This window comes from Rhinoderma darwinii, chromosome 2 (assembly GCF_050947455.1).
Source record: "Rhinoderma darwinii isolate aRhiDar2 chromosome 2, aRhiDar2.hap1, whole genome shotgun sequence".
Lineage (NCBI taxonomy): Eukaryota > Metazoa > Chordata > Amphibia > Anura > Rhinodermatidae > Rhinoderma > Rhinoderma darwinii.
Window position 1 is genome coordinate 29,980,154 of NC_134688.1, and position 22,785 is coordinate 30,002,938.

Here is a 22,785-nt window from a genome sequence, read left to right on the forward strand (position 1 = left end):
CTTCTGACTATTTGATCCTGCTCCATATTGACCCCGGCTTACTGACTACTCTCCTGCTCTGCGTTTGGTACCTCGTACTGCTCGTTCTCCTCTCTTGTTGCTCACGGTGTTGCCGTGGGCAACTGCGTCATTTCCCTTAGCTTTGTGTACCCTTGTCTGTTTGTCTCGTGCACTTACTGAGCGTAGGGACCGCCGCCCAGTTGTACCCCGTGGCCTAGGGCGGGTCGTTGCAAGTAGTCAGGGACAGAGTGGCGGGTAGATTAGGGCTCACCTGTCCGTTTCCCTACCCCTATCATTACAAAAAGCATATCAATAACTTATATGTACCCCAAAAATGTGCCATACAGCTACCTCGATGAAAAAATAAAAAACACTTATGGCTTTTGGAAAAGGACTATGAGAAACAAAAAAAATATCTTGGTCCTTCAAGGAGTTATCTGGGATTTTAAAATTGATGGCCTAAACGTAGGATAGGCGATCAATATTACATTGGTGGGGGTCCAACTCTCGCCACCACTGCCGATCAGCTATTTGAAGAGGCTGTGACGCTCGTACGAGTGCTGCAGTCTCTTAAATGTTTACATTGATTTCATACTTGCATACACCGTTACTTTCGGAGCGGCTGTGAATTGGAGCACTGTCCCATTCAAGTATGAGCGCCGTGGCTTCTTCAAACAGCTGACCGGCGGTGGTGCCGAGAGTTGAACCCTCACTGATCTAATACTAATTGCCTATTACTATAGGATGGGCCATCAATTTTAAAATTAAGGATAACCCCTTTAAGGCTTTAAATCTTGAACATGTAGTCTGATCTGCCGTTGGCATATTATAGAAAAGGTGGAGCTGAGCAGATGTATATAGTTTTGTAGGAAAAGATTCATTATAACTTGTATTTTATTCATATAGATCTGCTCATTCTGGGCCCATGAGTCCAGTAGGCGGTTCTAATTATTGATTAACAGCTATCTCAGTATGTACACTAATAAGGAAAATGATGCCAATCACTGAGCAGCACCACCCACTGGACTCCTAAGCATAGAAAGAGCAGGGATTTAAATGAATAAAATACAAGTTATAAAAAAATCTTTTTATGTATTAATATTTATTTTTAAAAATTCTTTTTTGCCAGTAATTGTGAAGTTTTTTTCCTGTATGAATTGTGAGAACTTTTATCCAGATCTGCAAATGTGATCATATGAAGATTTATTTCTATACTTTGGAATGCCATATTGCCTTGAAAAAGTAACGACTTGGATACGTTTTCTAATCTTCAGACGCAATCTTTTGATTAATCATATCTCATAAGACTTCAATAAGGACATTTTATATATCAAACATCTGGTGAACAATAGGAAAAAAAACAACTAAGAGCTCATTTTCTTTTATTCTATAGGTTCTAACCCCTCAGAACATTGAATGTTCTGTTTTTCGCCCCATCTAAGAAGTATCTTAATTCATTTTCTTATCAACACATAATAGCCCGAGAGCTCCATATATTGATAAGGATTCCTAAACCATGCTCCGCAGATTATGAAGTTTAATCTCATTACACCAGTGTTATCTTTTTACAAAATGATAACTTCAAATGACACAGATAACTGATAATGAATATGGGGCTGAGAACGACCCTACCGAATAAATAGACCCTTTTCTAAATAACTGCAAAAACGTGATGCATTGTGGAATTTTACATTGTATTTCTAGCCAGATGAAAAAATCAGTTGACTTTAGCTAAAAAAAAAAAAAAGAGAACTTTTCTAATGAACTTCAGGATTAAAGGGAATGTCGACCCTTGAATTTTTTTTTCTTTTTAAATAGGTTCAAAATTTTGTGCTGATTAAGTTCTTAATACATAAAATTATAGCCTCGGTATTCATGACCGAGAGAACATAACACAAATTTATTAACATGAAAAGACACACGATCTATCCAAGTTTTATCTATACACTACAGATGTTCAAAGTGATTTCCATTGGTGACACGGCAGATGTCCAGTCGGTAGACAAGTTCTAACCCGATGCGTACCAGCATATCCTCGGATATTGATTCCACTGATTCAGTGATGCGTTTCCAGGTCACTTAGATCCCGTGGCTGGGGGGGGGCAGATACACTAAGTCCTTGATGTAGCCGCACCGAAAGAAGTCACAGGGTATTAGCTCTGGCGATCGCGGAGGCCAGCGCAACATTGGTAAATCGTTGTTTCCGGCGCGGCCTATCCAATGTTATGGTAGAGTTTCATTGTGGTGTCGGTGAACATCCAAATGGAAATGTGGAGGTGCACCATCGTGCTGATAGACTACATTTGGCAGATCTTCCTCTATCTCTGATATAAGACATTCCTTTAAGGGCTTGTTCACATCAGCATTCGCTTTCCAATGGGTTCCGTCAGAGCTTTCGACTGTTCTATTGATTCCACCAAAAAAACTGAACTGTTACGGAACAGAGACAAACGGAAATTATTAGCAATGGAAATATTACCATTGAAATCAAAGAAAATGCAAACGGAACCCATCAACGGATACCGAATGCTGATGTGAACAGGCCCTAACATGTCCAGGTAGGAGTGGCAAGTGACAGTATCCTCGGCAAAAGAGAAGGGACCGTAGACTTTGCGCTTGCTCATTGCACATAACACGTTTACTTTGGGTGAGTCCCGCATGTGCCTGATAAGGACACATGTTTTTTCTGAGCCCCAAATTCTAACGTTGTTGCGATTGATCTTCCCACTAAGATGTAAGGTAGACTCATCGCTGAAAACTAGCCTGTCAGCGAATTCATCCTCTTCCAATCGGCCCTGCAAGTCAAGACAAAAGTCACTCCGTTTCGGTTTATAACATGCTGGATACCTGCAGTCACCACTACAGGGAGCTTAGGAGTTTATTTCATACTGCTATACATTGAAGTCAATAAAAACGGTATGTTCACATTGAGATTTTGCAGGCAGATTTTGACCTGCCTGCACTTTCCTTGCCACGTTTTTTTCGGCCTCGGCCATTGAGCGCTACAGGCATACAACGCAGTTAAAAACGCTTCCTCTGCCTCTTATTGATTTCAATGGGAGGTCAGAGACAGAAATGCTGCAAGAAAGAACATGCTCACGGTTAAAAAAAACGCCTCCGCCTCCCATTGAAATCAATAAGAGATGATTTCGGTTGTTTTTTTGGCAAGGTTTCTGTCGCGGTTTCCGCGTCAAAAACAGTGCCAGAAAACTGTGTGAACTAGGTGCCAAAAACTCTGTGTGAACTAGCCCTAATGCAGTATACAGCAAGCGCCTTCTAGTGGTATCTCCGCACAGTCAGTATGTTATCTTACATTTTCAGGTAGGGGATTTGGAGCTCTGTAAAAAAAAACAAAAAAATAAATAGATCAATAAAGATCTATTAAGAAATGAATCAGGGCAAAATTTTGGACCTAAAAAAGACTAATTCTGTGTTTATGGCGTAAGATGTTCCTGACTTCTATGTCTAATGTGTTCATTAGCCAGACATTCTTTTGGCATACGTTTGGCTGAAATATGTTTGTATACCTTTGCCTCAATTTTATTGAAACGTGTAGTCGGCTTTTTTCACACAACCTTATGAAATAAATCAATGGCCGACATATGCAACTGTATAGTCATATGTTCATTCGTGGTATCTTTATTTTTTAATCTACTGCAATGTGCTCTGATCTATTATAACAATTTTAATGTTCTTTATCCTATGAGGATTGAAAAAAAAGTTTTATTTTTATTTTGGGTGGAGGGGGGATTAATGGGGCTGTTCTAGATTTAGAAGTAATGGTGACCCATCATATGCTAAATTCATCAATGGAAATTCTTTCATCTAGGATGATGATTATGCTTTAATCTACTTTTTATTCGACAATCCTGAAATTGATACCAGGTTTTTGTGTGATGCCTGTCTGCTAGTACTATTACTTACAACTTAAAAAGGAGTTTAAACAATCCCATTTGGTTAGAAGGATTTCCTGAGGTTAGACAGATCATAGGATGTCCCGCTGCTGGTCCTGCCAGCAATCATCTGTAATCTATGCAGGAACTCCCAGAGCAAGTGTTCAATTTCCCTGCTGCTCCACCACAGGGGAAATAAAGCATTACACCGTTTCCATTGAAATCAATAAGTAGCTGTTTAATGCATGGACACGCGGGGTCCTCCAGAGCAAGTGCTGCCTCTGGCCTCCAATTTCCTTATTAGATTGCCTATCTATACAAGAAATAAGTTGTGCACTCTTCTTAGGGCAATACAGAACTGAAGTCTTACCTGGCCATAACAGAGCAGTGCTGGGATGAGCCACTTGGGAGTCAGTATATGCAATATAGTCAAACAGAATCACATAATTTGACAATGGTGACTACCCATTTTGTGGGATACTAATAGGACACCAGTGATGATGAGGGTTCGAGAACTTAAGTGTTCCTTCAAAGGGGTTCTCCACGACTGATGACCTATCCTATCCACAGGATAGATCAATAGTATAAGATTGGTGCGGGTCCAACACCCGGACCCCGCACTGATCAGCCACTCCCACTGCCACCGGGCGCCAGATATTTTGAACGGTATGCAGTAGTTGGAGCCGGAAGCAGATTTTCTCCGACCACTGCATAGCGGCCGTTCTGCAGCTCTGCTCCTATATACTTGAATAGGATCAGAGCTGCAGTACTGCAGCTCGGCCGCTACTCCGTGACAGGAGCCATCTACTTCCGGCTCCAACTACTGCATACCATTGCAAACATCTGGCGCCTGGAAGCAGCTATAAGCAAATGAAAGGGGCTCCTTTGCATTCCCTCCTTCTTTCTTTGCATTCCCTCTCAAATTTGTTTTAAATAACATTTAAACGCTACGATTTATGTACTTCAAAATGATGCTATTAAAAATATAACTCGTCCTGCAAAAAACAAGCCCCCATATTAGTTATGAATGAAAAAAATTGTTATAGAGGAAAGAGGGAAAACCCTAAAAATCCCTGCGTTCTCAATACTAAAATTGGCTGCGTCTATAAGGGGTTAAAAAGTATTCAATAAACAGTAGTGTTCTTTTGTACATGTTTCCTATATATATATATATATATATATATATATATATAACATAATATACTCTTTTGTTTGCAGATCTTGGGAATTTCAGTGGCCGTGTACGCAGTGCAGTCTCCGTAAGGGAAGGACAAGGAGTGGTTCTTATGTGTTCTCCCCCGCATCACTCACCAGGTAATATGCACGTCATTGTACTTTATTATTAGTTTTATAACTATTATAATTTCTTCAGGTCTAGAAGCCTACAGTAAATGACTTTCTTGTATTTTCAAAGCTTTTAGTTGCTTTCTTTGTGCTGAAGCTCTGAAATAAGGCTGTATACCTCAATTAGGCTTTGTGACAAATAACTTGGTGTTGAGAAAAAGGATATTTTAAATAAAACTCTGTGGTCGAGTAATGGTACGCTTTGCTCAATGTCCTAAAATGCTTTTTGAATGTGGAACAAAACATAAAATAATGGAGAAATTATGGAGACCGATCCCATGGTAATTTGCATATAATGTATAATGACGTGATCGTATTACCTGCAGACAATACTCTGGAAGATACTCTCTTCTCGTCTTCGATTGCTTGCAACAATACTATTACTTTTCAGAACATTCGTCTTTACTAAAGGGCAGTGCCAGACAAAGACCCCAAAATTGAGTTTTAGCCGAAAGATACCCAGCAGTCAGTGGGCATGAGTTGGAAATTGGGCAACAGATGGACAACCGTAAAGGGTATGTTCAGATGTCGCAGACAATTTACAGTTCAATATTGTGGATCGGATTTTGAAAACCCTACCTTCACGTCACGTGGCGAGAAAAAGCCGCATGGAATTCAGGGGATGCTAAAGATTTTTTTATGGAGCTGTAGGCACTACGTGTGGCACCGTATTATGGAAAAATTCTCTCCTGGAAGTAATATAGAAACATTTTTTTTTTCCTGATTTTAGGATTCTGTATGAAATTAGGGGCATATGGAGGTACAGTATGGCCTCATTTACTTCTATAGGAGCTGTAATACAGTTGAGTGCATGAGAATTTACTGCTACAAACATTTCCAACTATGTACAAAGATTTTCAATTGCACTAAAGGGAGAAAAAAAACATTGTGTAACATTCAAAAACTGAGTTATCTGATTTTGACTAGCACTAACGACATCAGATGTCTCCCAAAAATAAACTGGTCTGGGATGGGACCCCCTTGTGATCAGCTGTTATTGTGGGGGGGGGGGAGTCCCAATTTTACTCTGAAAGCATTATATTGCGCCCCATCGTTTGTTTGTGTACTGTACGGGTGAGCTAGGTCCTCCATTCTTTTCCGGCTTTGGCTCTTCACTTATTCTATTACATCCATATGTTGCAATAGGTTATATGCATAAGGCTTATCTAAAGCAGACAATACCTTTAATTTGGCACCTGTCAGGTCATTGATGCTATATTAAAGCCATTTTAATTTATATTAAACGAATTTTCACAAAAAGACAACTCAGGAGCTTATATTTCTAACGGTTTATTTTTATTCTAGGAGTAAACGCCCATTTATTTTACCATTATAGATGCATAGTAGCAACAAAAACATTCATGCACACAGTTAAAGACATACATAACATAGAGAATGGTGACTACAATGGGTCCATGAAGAAAGGGGGTCCAAACACGGTACCTCTATCTTTATTTCCCATGGGTAATGTGACCCTGCAAGAAGGGTAAAGCTGCCAGTGGCGTAACTACCGCTATAGCAGCCGTAGCGGCTGCTACGGGGCCCGCAGCATGAGGGGGCCCGTGCCACCCGCCGGCATGGGCCCCCCCCCTATGACCGGAGGCTATGGCTGCTACAGCGCGACGCCACTGAAGGGGTTGTTCCTACAAAAGACATGCATCCCCTATTGACAGGATAGAGGATACATGTATGATCGCTGGGACGCCCAGCGATAAGGAGAACGGGGGACCGAATGTCCACCGAAGTTCTGCATGACAAACCTCAGACTTCCGGGGTCTGTCAGCAGCTCCATAGAAATGACTTGCGCACCGGTCGCGCTTGTGCGCATGCGTGACCAGCGCTCCTTTCATTTTTATTGAACTGCGCAGACGCCGGAAGTCCGAGATTTGTCATGGAGAACTTTGGGGGACAGGGGATACATCTCTTTTGTAGGACAAACTATAGGCCTTTTTTGGGGGGGGCTATGTGGCGTTATCTACGGGGGGTCTGTATGGCGTTATCTATAGGGGGTCTGTATGGCGTTATCTACAGGGGGGTCTGTATGGCGTTATCTAAAGAGGGGTCTGTATGGCGTTATCTACTGGGGGGTCTGTATGGCGTTATCTACAGGGGGGACTCTGTATGGCGTTATCTACAGGGGAGTCGCTGTATGGCGTTATCTACAGGGGGGACTCTGTATGGCGTTATCTACAGGGGAGTCGCTGTATGGCGTTATCTACAGGGGGGTCTGTATGCCGTTATCTACAGGGGGTGTCTGTATGGCCTTATCTACAGGGGGGCTGTATGGCGTTATCTACAGGGGGCTGTATGGCGTTATCTACAGGGGGGATTTGGGGCTGTAAGACGTTATCTACAGGGGGGCTGTAAGGCATTATCTACAGGGGGCTGTGTATGGCACTATCTACAGGGGGCTGTGTATGGTGCTATCTATATGGGGGGCGCTGTGTGGTGGAATCTATAGGAAGGCACTATCTACAAGGCGGGGGTTGTTTGATACCCAGCGGAGGGGGGCCCCAGTCAAAATTTTGCTATGGGGCCCAGTCTTTCCTAGTTACGCCCCTGAAAGACGCCCAAGGGCCACAAGATCCTTTTATTCTTTAAGCTATGAACTTAGAGGATCAACATGCTCCTGTATCTCCAGTTATAAGGACGGCATGGTGACATGAACCAGCACCCATAGGCGGCCCCATTTTGTTCTTGTTATGAGGCTGACTCTGTACACAACACTCATTCATAAATTTACTCATGTGAAAAGCTTATTTACTTATGTAAAAATAAAAATATACCATTAGAAGTCATTTACATTTACAATAGTAATGAAATATACAGTATCCAGCATACCTCACATATCATTGTGTAAAGCAGGGAGTCGGGATTTAATACTAAACTTTAATAGAATGTATTATATTCAACTATTCATGACATGAGGTAAGAAATGGGTTGGCACAAAAGTCAACTGAGGAATGAAAGACGTGAACAACATTTTATTTGAATGGAAAACGAGCCTCGGATCCTATGCAAAAGGGGGTTATGATCTGGTTCTCATTTAATAAGAAATTGGAAGTATTCACAATGTTCTAAAAAGCTGGTGAACTTGAATTGTGTATGGAGCCCCCTTAGGAATAATGTACAGGATAACTGTAATTGTATTGTATCAGAATATCAGAATATAACATACTGGATAAATGCTACTTGCATATCTAGCCAAGCTTATCTTGATAACTTGGTGAAGCGTGATATCACACAACAAAAACCATTGAAAGCCATTGAAAGAGTCAAGTTAAAGAGGCTCTGTCACCAGATTTTGCAACCCCTATCTGCTATTGCAGCAGATAGGCGCTGCAATGTAGATTACAGTAACGTTTTTATTTTTAAAAAACGAGCATTTTCGGCCAAGTTATGACCATTTTTGTAGTTATGCAAATGAGGCTTGCAAAAGTACAACTGGGCGTGTTTACAGTAAAAGTACAACTGGGCGTGTATTATGTGTTACATCGGGGCGTTTTTACTTCTTTTACTAGCTGGGCGTTAGGAATGGGAGTGTATGATGCTGACGAATTAGCATCATCCACTTCGGTTCGTTAACACCCAGCTTCTGGCAGTGCAGACACACAGCGTGTTCTCGAGAGATCACGCTGTGACGTCACTCACTTCCTGCCCCAGGTCCTGCATCGTGTCGGCCACATCGGCACCAGAGGCTACATTTGATTCTGCAGCAGCATCAGCGTTTGCAGGTAAGTAGCTACATCGACTTACCTGCAAACGCCGATGCTGCTGCAGAATCAACTGTAGCCTCTGGTGCCGATGTGTCCTCGCTCGTCCGACACGATGCAGGACCTGGGGCAGGAAGTGAGTGACGTCACAGCGTGATCTCTCGAGAACACGCTCTGTGTCTGCACTGCCAGAAGCTGGGCGTTCTGAAGAGAAGTGGATGATACTTCTCGTCAGAACGCCCAGCTAGTAAAAGAAGTAAAAACGCCCCGATGTACGCACATAATACACGCCCACTTGGACTTTTACTTTAAACACGCCCAGTTGGACTTTAGTAAGCCTCATTTGCATAAATACAAAAATGGTCATAACTTGGCCAAAAATGCTCGTTTTTGAAAAATAAAAACGTTACTCTTATCTACATTGCAGCGCCGATCTGCTGCAATAGCAGATAGGGGTTGCAAAATCTGGTGACAGAGCCTCTTTAAAGTTTCTTGCCACTGTGTATTTAATGCGTTAAGAGACGAGATAAAGATGGCTACAGCTGTATAGCTTGCATAATTTGTGTATTATTCATCCTTAAATAGCTTGTCCTGTTTTCACAACTCAATATCAGAGTTTAACTACCCTTCCCTGATCAACTGATCATTGCGTTGGGGTATTATCAGCGATGGGAGCCCCTCCGACCCCCCCATAACATTGTTATTTTTATGCTATAGTCTCACATAAGAAATACAACATTTTTAAATGTTATTGTAGTACCTTGTCTAGCCACATGGTGTGCTGTTAAAAGGAGACATGTCTGAGAGCAAAGAACAATTTAGTGATTGTATGTATGTATAGGTCAACCGCCTTTAAATGTTTTATTTTTAAATAAAGTAAGTTTTGGCATCTTATTTTGTTTGTGACAACTTAGACTTTGTTCATTTTTTTAATAATGGAGAATCATGGGTCGAAGAGTTGAAGAAACACTCTGGGCAAAACTGAGGCCTCATGCATACGTAGCCGTGTGCACGGTCCGTGATTATGGGCACGGACGGCCACGAACTGTCACCCGTCTGTCACCATTACCCATAAATATACGGGAAGGTGTCCGTGGGCCATAGAAATGAATGGATCCATATTTTTTTTTTAAATTACAGTGGTGTGCATGGGGCCTGAACCAATGTTTTATGCCCAGTGCAGGGGCTTGAGAGGGCAGTACTTGACACAGGGATTTAAAGAACACCAATAAAAGATCGCCTTTGGCATGCACCGCCCCTCAGACCTTGGTCTTGTCTTTAACACAGTATATCAGTTTGGCCCAGAGTGTTCCTATAGTTCTAACCGGGATACTGCAATACTCCATAGCACAACCTAGTGGTAGAAACATTTGCATGCACAGCACAAGTGTCACATTGTTTAATACGTTTCTATCATTTCTCACCATTTGCAAGAAGCTAATTGCCTGAGGTCAATGCAAAGTGGCAAATTCTAAATAAGATCGAGTACAAAATCTTTTATTAAATAACTTTCAATTTTTTTTTACCTTGCAGTCATTTCTGTTTTGATGTGCATAAGAAATAATTGCAAAATTCTAGCTATTTGAAATATGTACTTATAATGTGTCTTTTAGGATTTAATGTTATCACTTGAAACCTAACATAAAGCTGATTCATTTGTTATTCGTTAGTGGAAATATTGAAGATGTTTAATACAGTCTGACATATTTCATTATTATAGTGTTATTTCTCTGCTGCTCTTGAACTTTAATGTAAGAAATCGCATACCGTAACTATATATCATAAGCTATTGTATGTGCGGGCAGGCATAATAATTATAATACTGCGATGCTGGGAAAGGGTAGCCACTGTTGTCAATGGCATAACATGCTCCTTCCTTCATCAAGGAGAAAGGAGGGGGAGAGCGTATTAATAAATCAAACAAGCAGTATGGGTCACCCCCACAAATCTTCAACTAGTGCCCTTACGGGAAACCTGGTTTTCCCTAAAACAAGCTGACCCGATGCTGTTGGTCCACCCGTTCTAGTGGAAACCAGTCCAGGCTGTGTAGCGCTGGGACTGGTTGAGTTATTGGGGACCGCCCACGCTGTTCATTTGATAATTTTCTTTACTGGTTTATTCTTTAACAGAGCTCAGTAAATGATAAATGTTTTAAGCCATTTATATATTTCTGTTTTGCACATAGTGTACCATAGAATTCTCACAATGGTCATTTTTGTGAAGTGCATGGGGCCCCACCATTAACCCTCAGCCTGGGCCCAAAAAAAGCTAAGGATGGCCCTGCCACAGGCATTACCCTAATGGGTGACCCCATGCTGTCCGAGTGATCTATTAATTTCATAAACACATGATATGCTTAGATACAGGGTCCAAGCAGACAGTTAGGGTAGAAGAACCCACTGTACCCTATATCTCCAGAATTAGTGGTCTAAATGATTCCTCTACCTTAGGCCATCATGGAAGTTTTAAGAAGAATAAAATATTTATTTTCAAATTTTCTGTTCTCTAAACATGTGTGCGTCTTATAGATAAAAAAAAATAATAATCCAGTATATACATACACCGTACAGTCATATCATTAAAACAACTGACAGGTGAAGGTAATTGTAAAGGATTTACCAGACACAGCTTCTGTGTCGACGCCCGTGATTAATCAGTCGGCATCTGCTCCTAGGTCTGATAGTGATTCGATCTGCTACCAATCAGGCTGGTAGGCTGAGGAGTGGGAGAACCTATCATAGCCTGGCCAGACGGAGCTAGTTCCCGCCCTCGGTCTATTTATACCTTCATTTCCTGCTTTTCCTTTGCCTGTGATTCTGTCCTGTTTCCTGGCTCTGCTGGTCCTGCTATAACTATTGACCTCTGCTTCAAATTGACCCTGGCTTTACTGACTACTCTCCCTCTCTGCGTTTGGTACCTCGTACACTCCTGGTTTGACTCGGCTCGTTCACTACTCTTGTTGCTCACGGTGTTGCTGTGGGCAACTGCCCCATTTCCCTTAGCTTCTGTGTACCCTCGTCTGTTTGTCTGTCGTGCACTTATTGAGCGTAGGACCGTCGCCCAGTTGTACGCCGTCGCCTAGGACGGGCCGTGCATGTAGGCAGGGACTGAGTGGCGGGTAGATTAGGGCTCACATGTCTTTCTCCCTACCCCGACATTACAGTAATAGCATTGATTATCTGGTTACAATGGTGACTGTCAAGTTATATAATATATTAGACAACAAGTGAACAGGCAGTTTTCGAAGTTGATGTGTTGGAAGCAGTAAAAATGGGCAAGCGTAAGGATCTGAGTGACTTTGACAAGGTGTACCAGCAACACGATCATGAGCGCCCAAAGCTTATTGATGCGCTTGTGAAGGAATGGTTAGCCCATTCTTGTCCGATCCCACAGCAGAGCTATTGTAGAAAATTTGCTGAAAAAGTTAATGCTGGCTTTGATAGAAAGAGCATTGCTGTCATGTCTGTGGCTGCGGGCAGTCAGGTTCACTCTCCTCATGACCGCCGCAGCCATGGGTCTGCGAGCGCTGGCCCCAGTCTCCTCCTCAGGAGACGCCAGCACTCACTTCGACTCGGCCGGGTCCCATAGGACTTTAAAGAGGCTCTGTCACCAGATTTTGCAAGCCCTATCTGCTATTGCAGCAGATAGGCGCTGCAATGTAGATTACAGTAACATTTTTATTTTTAAAAAACGAGCATTTTTGGCCAAGTTATGACCATTTTTGTAGTTATGCAAATGAGGCTTGCAAAAGTCCAAGTGGGTGTGTTTAAAAGTAAAAGTCCAAGTGGGCGTGTATTATGTGCGTACATCGGGGCGTTTTTAATACTTTTACTAGCTGGGCGTTCTGATGAGAAGTATCATCCACTTCTCTTCAGAACGCCCAGCTTCTGCCAGATCACGCTGTGACGTCACTCACAGGTCCTGCATCGTGTCAGACGAGTGAGGACACATCGGCACCAGAGGCTACAGTTGATTCTGCAGCAGCATCAGCGTTTGCAGGTAAGTAGCTACATCGACTTACCTGTTTCGATGCCTGAGTGTTGTTTTTCATATCCTAGTTTGTCTAAGCAAATGGTCTCCTAGTGTTTTCCAGTTCCTAGTGTTCCCTGTTCCTGTATCCTGTATCCCATGCTATCCAGGTCAAGTGCCGTGCTGTATTCGTGCTGTGCTGTATTCTACGCCTGTCCTGCTACTTCACGCCTGACGTCTACCTGCTGCCTAGTCCCAGCCGAGCCTGCCTTGCTACTGTCCGAGGTGCGACAGTTACCCTATACCAACTATAGACTGTGACCTGCGCCCTGTTGGCCAACTGCTATACCGTCAAGGCGGTACGGCCCAGTGGGTCCATGAACCCTACGTGACAATTGCATCTTGCTGTGTTTGTATACCCGCATACCAAACAGAGTGCCGACCCCTGTCTATTCCGGAAAGCGCCTACAATGGGCACCTGAGCATCAGAACTGGACCATGGAGCAATGGAAGAAGGTGGCCTGATCACATTTGCTTTTATATTATGTCCGGTTGCATGTGTGTCGGATACCTGGGGAAGAGCTGGTACTATGGACAATGTTCTGCTGGGAAACCTTGGGTTCTGGCATTCATGTGGATATTACTTTGACATGAAACACCTAGCTAAACATTGTTGGAGACCAAGTACACCCCTTTATGGAAACAGTATTTCCTAATTGCAGCACCCTCTTTCAACAGGATAATGTGCCTTGCCACACATAGTTACTTAAGTTGAAAAAAGACACAGATACATCAATTTGCCATCTTTCATTGCTTGATTAGTTATAACCCCTAATGCCATTTGTCAGTAAAAAATAATCATCTAGTCCTTAGTTAAATGCTGACATAGTATCTGCCATTACTACCTCTTGGGGAAGGGCATTCCATAGTGTCACATTGGGTTCGTGGACCCACTGGGTCGTACCACCATGGCGGTATGGCAGCTGGCCAACAGGGTGCAGGTTAAAGTCTATAGTTCGTATAGGGTACCTGTGGCAGCTCGGACAGTAGCAAGGCAGACTCGGTTGGGACTAGGCAGCAGGTAGAGCTCAGGTGTGGTGAAGCAGGACAGACGTGGATACAGCACAGCACGACTTCAGCTCAACATGGCACTAGACCAGGATAACACGGGATACAGGATACAGGAGCAGGGAACACTGGGAACTGGAAAACACTAGGAGACCATTTGCATAGACAAACTTAGGGTACGACAACAACGCTCAGGCATGAGAGGAATGGGCTGACCCCTTCTTATAGTCCAGGGTGCTATGGCCAAATTAATCATGAAAGTCATGTGCGCGCGTTGCCCTTTTAAGAGTGGGCACGAGCGTGCGCGCGCACCCTACGGGACCCGGCCGAGGTAAGCATAAGTGAGCACTGGCGTCTCCTGAGGAGGAGACTGGGGCCAGCGCTCGCAGATCCATGGCTGCGGGCGTCAGGAGGTGAGTGAGCCTGACGGCCCGCGGCCAAGGGCATTACAGCATCCCCCCTCTTACGCCCCTCTTCTTGGGACCAGTGTGAGAGAGAAACTTCTTCAGAAGGATAGGAGCATTGAGGTTCTCCTCTGGCTTCCAGGACCTCTCTTCAGGACCAAACCCCCTCCAATCCACCAAATAAAAAGTATTTCCTCTTACTTGGTGTCCAAGATCTCCTTAACTTCAAAGTTGACAGAAGGGCCGCTGGAGGCAACCGCAGGGCTAGGAGTTTTGGTAAAGCGGTTCAGAACCACCGGTTTCAGGAGGGAGACATGGAAGGAGTTGGGACTCTTGAGGGTAGGAGGCAGCCGAAGCTTGTAGGCGACAGGGTTGATCTGCTGCAGGATCTCGAAGGGTCCGAGGGACCTGGGAGCAAACTTGTAAGATGGCACCCTCAGTCGGATATTCCTGGAGGACAGCCAGACCTTCATGCCAGGTAGAAACTGAAGCGGTTCTGCTCTCCATTGTCTGCCTTTCGTTTCATGCGGTCGATCGCCAGCAGGATGGAGGATCGAGTCTGCTACCAGTTCTGCAGAAAGTCCTTAGAAGCAGTGTCAGCAGCTGGTACCTCGGACGTATCAGGCACCGGGAGAGGAATTCGTGGGTGTTGGCCATCAACAATAAAGAACGGTGTCTTCCTTGTGGACTCGCTGGTATGATTATTGTAGGAAAATTCAGCCCACAGGAGCGACTGCACCCAGTCATCTTGCTGCTTGGAGATGAAGTGGCGTAGGTAGTTCTCCAAGATCTGATTGATCCTCTCGACCTGACCATTGTACTGGGGATGGTAGGCTGAAGAAAAGTCCAACTTTACACCTAGGAGTCGGCAGAGGGCTCTCTAGAACTTCGAGGTGAACTGAACCCCCCGATCAGACACAATATGCTGCGGCAAGCCATGCAGGCGGAAGATGTGTTGGACGAAAAGCTTGGCCAGTTGAGGAGCAGAAGGAAGACCGGTCAGAGGAACGTAGTGGGTCATCTTCGAAAATCGGTCCACCACCACCCAGACAGTACTGCATCCCGCTGAGAGAGGCAGGTCAGTGATGAAGTCCATAGCTATATGCTGCCAGGGAGCATTGGGCACAGGCAATGGCCGGAGCAGGCCAGCAGGTCTGGAGTGAGCGACCTTGTTAGCTACACACACTGAACAGGAAGACACAAAGTCCATAATGTCTTTCTGCAGCGTGGGCCACCAGAAATGACGGGCAATCAGATCTTGGGTCTTACGGGTACCCGCGTGACCTGCCAGTCTAGAGGAGTGTCCCCAGCGGAGGATTCTCCCTCTGTCAGCCAGGCGCACAAAAGTCTTCCCTGGAGGTATGTCCCCAACACGCGGGGGGTTGACAGAGACAATGCGAGACGGATCAATAATGTTCTGTGGAATCTCCATGGTGTCTTCTGTCTCAAAAGACCTGGACAAGGCATCGGCCCTCACATTTTTGTCAGCCGGGCAATAATGGAGCTCAAATTGGAACCTGGTAAAAAACAGCGACCACCTGGCCTGACGAGGATTCAGTCGTTGGGCCGTCTGGAGATAAGTGAGGTTCTTGTGGTCTGTAAAAATAAGGATAGGATGAGCTGCGCAATCTAGTAGATGTCTCCACTCCTCCAGAGCCAATTTGATGGCCAGTAACTCCCGATCCTCAATCGAGTACTTGCGTTCTGCGGAAGAGAAGAGCTTAGAGAAATATCCACATACCATTGACTTGCCCTTGGAACCTCTCTGGAACAGGAGTGCGCCAACACCGACAGAGGACGTGTCCACCTCTAACGTGAACTGTAGGGAAATATCTGGATGATGGAGGATAGAGGCTGACGTGAAGGCACTCTTCAGACTATTGAATGCGGACTCTGCCTCAGGAGCCCACACCTTGGCGTTCATGCCCTTTTTGGTGAGGTTAGAGATGGGAGAAGTCAGTGAGGAGAAGTTTGGGATGAACTGTCTGTAAAAATTGGCGAATCTCAGAAAGCGCTGTATGGCCCTCAATCCTTGAGGACGTGGACATTCCAGGACAGATTTTACCTTTTCAGGATCCATCTCGAGGCCTCGATTCGAGACGATGTAGCCCAGGAAGGGTAGAGCAGACGATTCTCCCTTAAGCGCAGCAAAACTTGATGGACATGTAATGACGGGATAGGGAGACAGGTGAGCCCTAATCTACCCGCCACTCAGTCCCTGCCTACTTGCAACGACCCGTCCTAGGCGATGGGGTACAACTGGGCGACGGTCCCTACGCTCAGTAAGTGCACGACAGACAAACAGACAAGGGTATACAGAAGCTAAGGGAAACGGAGCAGCTGCCCACAGAGACACCGTGAGCAACGAGAGTAGTGACCGAGCCGAGTCAAACCAGGAGTGCACGAGGTACAAAACGCTGAGCAGGAGAGTGGTCAGTAAGCCAAGGTCAATAACAAGCAGAGGATCAGTAGTTTAAGCAGCAGCAGCAGGGCCAGGAAACAAGCAGAGCAGAATCACAGGCAAAGGAGGAACAGGAAAGGCAGGTATAAATAGACAGTGGGCGGGAGCTAGCTCCGTCTGGCCAGGCTGTGATAGGCTCTCCCACTCCTAAGCCTGCCATCCTGAGTGGTGGAAGATGGAGTCAGTCTCACAGACATAGGAGCAGGTGCAGACTGATTACCCACGGTCGTCGACACAGAAGCTGTGTCTGGCAGATCCTTTACAGGACATGTCTCTGATGATTCATAGGATCTGGAGAAAAAATCAAGATGTCATCAAGATAGACCACGACACAAACATAGAGGATCACGGAAAATGCCATTAACAAACTCCTGGAAGACCGCGGGAGCATTACACAGGCCGAAGGGCATTACTGGGTACTCATAGTGTCCATCACGGGTGTTAAATGCAGACTTCCATTCGTCACCCCGGCAAATCCGGATTAGGTTGTAAGCCCTATGCAGGTCTAGCTTGGGAAAAATCTAGGCACCACTTATACGATCAAACAGTTCTGAGATCAGTGGCAATGGATATTTACTTTTCACCCGTGATCTGATTTAGACCCCGGTAGTCGATACACGGACGTAGAGAACTATCCTTTTTCTTGACGAAGAAGATCCCGGCTCCTGCCGGAGAGGAAAATTTCCGTATGAAGCCCCTCTCCAAGTTCTCCTTAACATAGGCGGACATGGACTGAGTCCCTGGTAAGGAGAGAGGATATACCCTACCACGGGGAAGGGATGCACCAGGAATCCGCTCAATAGCTGAAGACATCCGAAAATGCAGAATAATGACCACGCAATCCTGCCATTGACTGAGGCAGAGGAGGCTAAGCAGAACGAATCTGTCCCAGGCAACGGTTGTGACACTTGGGGCCCCACTGGAGAACTCCTCCAGAGTTCCAGTCCATGACTGGGGCATGTAATTGGAGCCAAGGCAGGCCCAGCAGCACGGAGTTAACGGCCTTGGACAAGACAAAGAACGATAACAGCTCGGAGTGGAGAGCTCCCACTTGGAGCCTCAGCGGCTTGGTCACAGCAATAACTGGATCTGGCAGAGGTAGTCCATTCACAGATGCAATCGTCAACGGCCTCCCCAGAGGGGTAGTGGGTAATTGAAGAAGATTCACCAGGTCTCTACAAATGAAATTAGCAGCGGATCCAGAGTCCAGATATGCAGACACCTGATGCATTCTGTCGCCGGACACTATGGTCACTGGTATGGACAATTTAGGCAGAAGTCCCTTTTTATCCAAGGTTGTCTCTCCTAGCAACCCTAGGCTTTGGGACTTTTGGGGACACAGACGCACAAGATGGCCTCCGAGGCCGCATTATAGACAGAGTCCCGAAGTGCGTCTGTGTTGTTTGTCCTGGGTGGATAGCTTACACTGGTCCATCCTCAAAGACTCCTTAGGAGGGTCGCACCTGAGGACAGCAAAGGTTGCTGCAAGGATAGGACCGGACTAGGAAGACCTCCCTCCCGACGAGCCTCTTGGAGCAGTTCTCGAATCCTCATATCAATTCGGGCAGACAGAAGGATGAGGTCATCCAGGGTAGGCGGTAGATCTCGAGCAGCAAGTTCGTCTATAATTTTAGGACACAGACCCTGCCAAAATGTAGCCACCAGGGCCTCATTGTTCCACAACAGTTCTCCCGCCAGGGTGCTGAAGTGCATGGCGTACTCGCTCACGGAGGTGCCTCCTTGGCGTAGGTTTAGCAAAGAAGCCGCTGCAGATGAGACTCAACCAGGCTCCTCAAACATCATGCGAAAAATCCGGAGGAAGCCCTGGAAGTTACGGGTCTCTGGTCCTTGTCTCTCCCAGCTAGGATTCACCCACGCAAGAGCCTTGCGAGTAAGAAGAGAGATGATGAAAGCGACCCTTGCACCATCAGACGAAAATAAACTAGAATACAGGCTGAAGTGGATCTGGCACTGTTTCAAAAATCCACGACAGGTATTTGCATCTCCATCATAGCGATCAGGAAGTGGCAAAGAAAAACGAGGATCCACACTGCCAGGAGGTGTAGTCTGAGGAACAGTGCTGCCAGGAGGTGTAGTAGGAGGAACTGCAGCTTGTGCCTCCTGCCGACGTGCGAGAATGTTCAAGGCTTGGAGGAGCTGGTCCTGTCGATACCGAGGTCTAGCATATCCGCCCGTATCTCTTGTGACGTCGTCATGGTTTTGGGTAGACCAGCGGGGTCCATGGCCTGGGCGAAGGTTAAAGTCTATAGTTCGTATAGGGTACCTGTGGCAGCTCGGACAGTAGCAAGGCAGGCTCGGCTGGGACAAGGCAGCAGGTAGACGTCAGGCATGGTGAAGCAGGATAGGCGTGAATACAGCACAGCACGACTTCAGCTCAGCACGGCACTAGACCAGGATAACACGGGATACAGGATACAGGAGCAGGGAACACTGGGAACTGGGAAACACTAGGAGACCATTTGCATAGACAAATTTAGGGTACAACTGTCACGGACACAGGGTATGTGGACCCACTAGGCCGCTCCGCCGTAGCGGGGAGGCAGCTGACCAGGTCACAGTCTATGCGAAAGTCAATGGCAGACAGTAACGCTTGGGTACCTGAAATAGTCCGGACGGTGGCTGTGGCTTCAGCACGGATGGAGACTGGTGCGGCAGGTCGCGCCAGACGTGGCAGGCAGTATCCGATGAAGCAGAAGACACTGGACGTGGCAGAAGACACTGGACGTGGCAGAAGACACTGGACCTGGCAGAAGACACTACTCCAACGCAGGTAGGCACAGGAACTAGAACAATACGGAATACAGGAACGGGTAGCAGGGCACGGTTAACAGCTGGAACGGGAAACACTAAGGGACCATTTGCGAGACAGACTGGGATAGACTAACAACGCTCAGGCAAGGATCAGAAAGCCTGGGGCCTTCTTATAGACCAGGAAATCAGGGCAGTTGATGATGATGACAAATAATTTGTGCGCGCGCTGGCCCTTTAAGGCCGTGCGCGAGCGCGCACACCGTACGGGACACAGCAGGACCGGGCGGAAGTGAGCGCTGGCGTCTCCTAGGAAGGAGAAAGGGACCAGCGCTCACGGATCCATGGCTGCGGGCGTCGGGGGGTGAGTAAACCCGACGGCCCGCGGCCATGGATGTTACAACAACAACAATGCTCAGGCATGGGAGGAAGGGGCTGACCCCTTCTTATAGTCCAGGGTGCTATGACCAAATTAATCATGAAAGTCCAGTGCGCGTGCTGCCCCTTTAAGAGCGGGCACAAGCGTGCGCTTGCACCCTACGGGACTCGGCCGAGGTAAGCGTAAGTGAGCGCTGGTGTCTCCTGAGGAGGAGACTGGGGCCAGTGCTCGCAGATCCATGGCTGCGGACGTCAGGAGGTGAGTGAGCCTGATGGGCTGCGGCCATGGGCATGACACATAGTTTGAGTACTCTAACTGTAAAGAATCCTTTCCTACATTGATGTCTGAAACGTCTTTCTTCCACATGCAGTGATTGTCCCCTGGTCCTTTGTAGTGTCCCTGAAAAGAACAAATTATGTGCTAGTTCACTGTATTGACCACAGATATACTTATACATGTTAATAAGATTGCCTATATGGCATCTTTTTTCCAAGCTGAACAAGACCAATTTTTCAAGACTTTCATTGTAAGAGAGACCTACAATCCCATTTAATAACCTAGCTGCCTTTGAACCCTCTCCAGCTCTCCTGTGTCCTACAATATGGATTTTTAAGATGTAATATTACATTTGAACTACAGGGTTTTTTTTATCTGTCATTTCATACACCCTAAAATCCTATTTGTTTTTGCAGCTGCTACTTGATATTAAGTGCTACTGCTTAGCTTACTTGTAACCAGAATACCCAGGACCTTCCCTTGTTCTGTTATCTGAAATAAAACTTTCTATGTTTGCATTCCCCACCTGACTGTATACCGCACTCTGCATTTCTTTCATGTATACTGTACTTACTTTTTGAACTGCTGCCTTGGCTGTGCTTTAAAAAAGCCTCCACCTTAGATTTCTTAGATTTCCCCAGCTTTCTCTTCCTCTCTGCTTTGCTATCAATCCTATGATGCTTCAAGCATCACATGACCAGCTAAAGACCATACCATTTTTGCATGCTGGGGGACACTATGATTATCATTCTCTCTATAGTCTCGTAAATAAGCTGAGAAAGCATAAGTAAGCAGCCAGGGAGGCTGCGCTATATATTCTTCTACATTATACCTGTGTGACAGGAACCTGTCTAAGTATCAGTGGCAGCTGATGATAGAAGTTTCTTCCCCCCCTGGGCAAAACTAGTGTGGTACAGAACCTGCTGAAGCCTGTGATGGGTGACACATAGATCTCCATAGACTCCGGTAGAGAAAGTGTGTCACCGAGCCTCATTCACACTGCTGCTAAGCAACCATCCCAGCCTGATATATAGAGATAGAAGCAGCAAGAAAAATAACAGGAGAGACTGATTGGATTACCCTAATGGTGAACATGGGAGAGTTTCGTTTTGACCGGAGTACCCTTTTAATGTATATGCATTAACACTATTGCAGCAGCCTAGGTGCCCTACTTTTATGAAACATTAAGGCCTCATGCACACGACCGTAGCCAAGTGCACGGCCGTGATTTTCGGGTCGGCTGGGGGCGGAGTGTCACCCGCAAGCACCCCGCAAATCGCGGGCCGTGCACATGGCCGCGGCCATTATTTGCTATTAGCCTGGACCGCAGAACACGGCCGTAATAAGACTTGCCCATTCTTTCTGTGGTCTGGGCTATGCACGGACTGTGGAAACCACGGTTGTGTGCATGGCCCCATAGGAATGAATGGGGCTGCAATTCTCCGGTGGATTTTTGGGGGAATTGCGGCCGCAAAAGCACGTTCTTGTGCATGGGGCCTAACATTTATCTGCCATGTTTTTGCCTATGCTGTCAGCTTACCTGCAAAAATTGTAAAAAAATGGTTTGAGGAACATGACAAAGAGTTCAAGATGTTGACTTGGCCTCCAAATTTCGCAGATCTCAATCCAATTGAGCACCTGTGAGATGTGCTGAAAAAAACAAGTCTGAACCATAGAGGTCTCATCTTGTAACTTAACTGGTTGCCGACACAGGACGAGTATGCTCGTCCTGAGCGGCGAGCACTTCGCACATTAGGACGAGCATACTCGTCCTGTGTGACAGCCGTCCCTGCGCGCGTCTGTGCGCGCGATCGAGAGCGGGGCAACGGCTGTAATACACAGCCACGGCCCCGTTCTGACAGCGGAGAGGAGAGAAACATCTTCTCTCCGCTGTTAACCCTTTGAACGCCGCGATGAAAGCTGATCGCGGCGTTCAAAGAGAGGGGACTGCACATTGATCGCGTCACAGAAAATAACTGTGACGCGATCAAAGTCCACAACTCGTATGGCCAGACAGCCCAGGGTCCAGTGAAGGACCCCAGGGCTGTCTGAACATATTTCCTGTTGTTAGGGCATACTGAGGTATGCCCTAACAACTGCCTGTGTACGATCAGTAACAGGCTAATGTACTGGCATATAGATCTATGCCAGTACATTGCAGTTACAAAATAAAAATCAAAATGATAAATCCCTTTATGGGATTAAAAAAAAAAGTTAAATGAATGCAAAAAAAAATTAATGATAAATAAATAAATAAAAAGTTAATAAAATACACAGAAACACACATTTTTTATAATAAATAAATAAACTTTTTAAAATATAAGTCCCAAAACATGAAATAATATAGACATATTTGGTATCGCCACGACCGTAACAACCTGTACAACAAATGTATAACATTATTTATGATGATCGGTGTATGGTGTAAAAAAATAAATATTAAAACTGATGCGCAACTGCTTTTTTTTCTGCATTTTAATCTAATTAAAAGTTTATAGAAATTAAACGA

The 22,785-nt window shown here is 45.5% G+C and overlaps 1 protein-coding gene across 3 annotated transcripts in view; it reads left to right on the top strand.

Annotated features, from left to right (window-relative positions):
• Positions 1-22,785, top strand: part of CNTN5 (contactin 5) — a 1,298,632-nt gene that overhangs the window by 907,542 nt on the left and 368,305 nt on the right. For all 3 annotated transcript variants that reach the window (XM_075851517.1, XM_075851516.1, XM_075851518.1), the window contains one exon: positions 5,112-5,207. In XM_075851517.1, the coding sequence (XP_075707632.1) occupies positions 5,112-5,207 (96 nt within the window). The remainder of the gene's footprint in view (positions 1-5,111; positions 5,208-22,785) is intronic.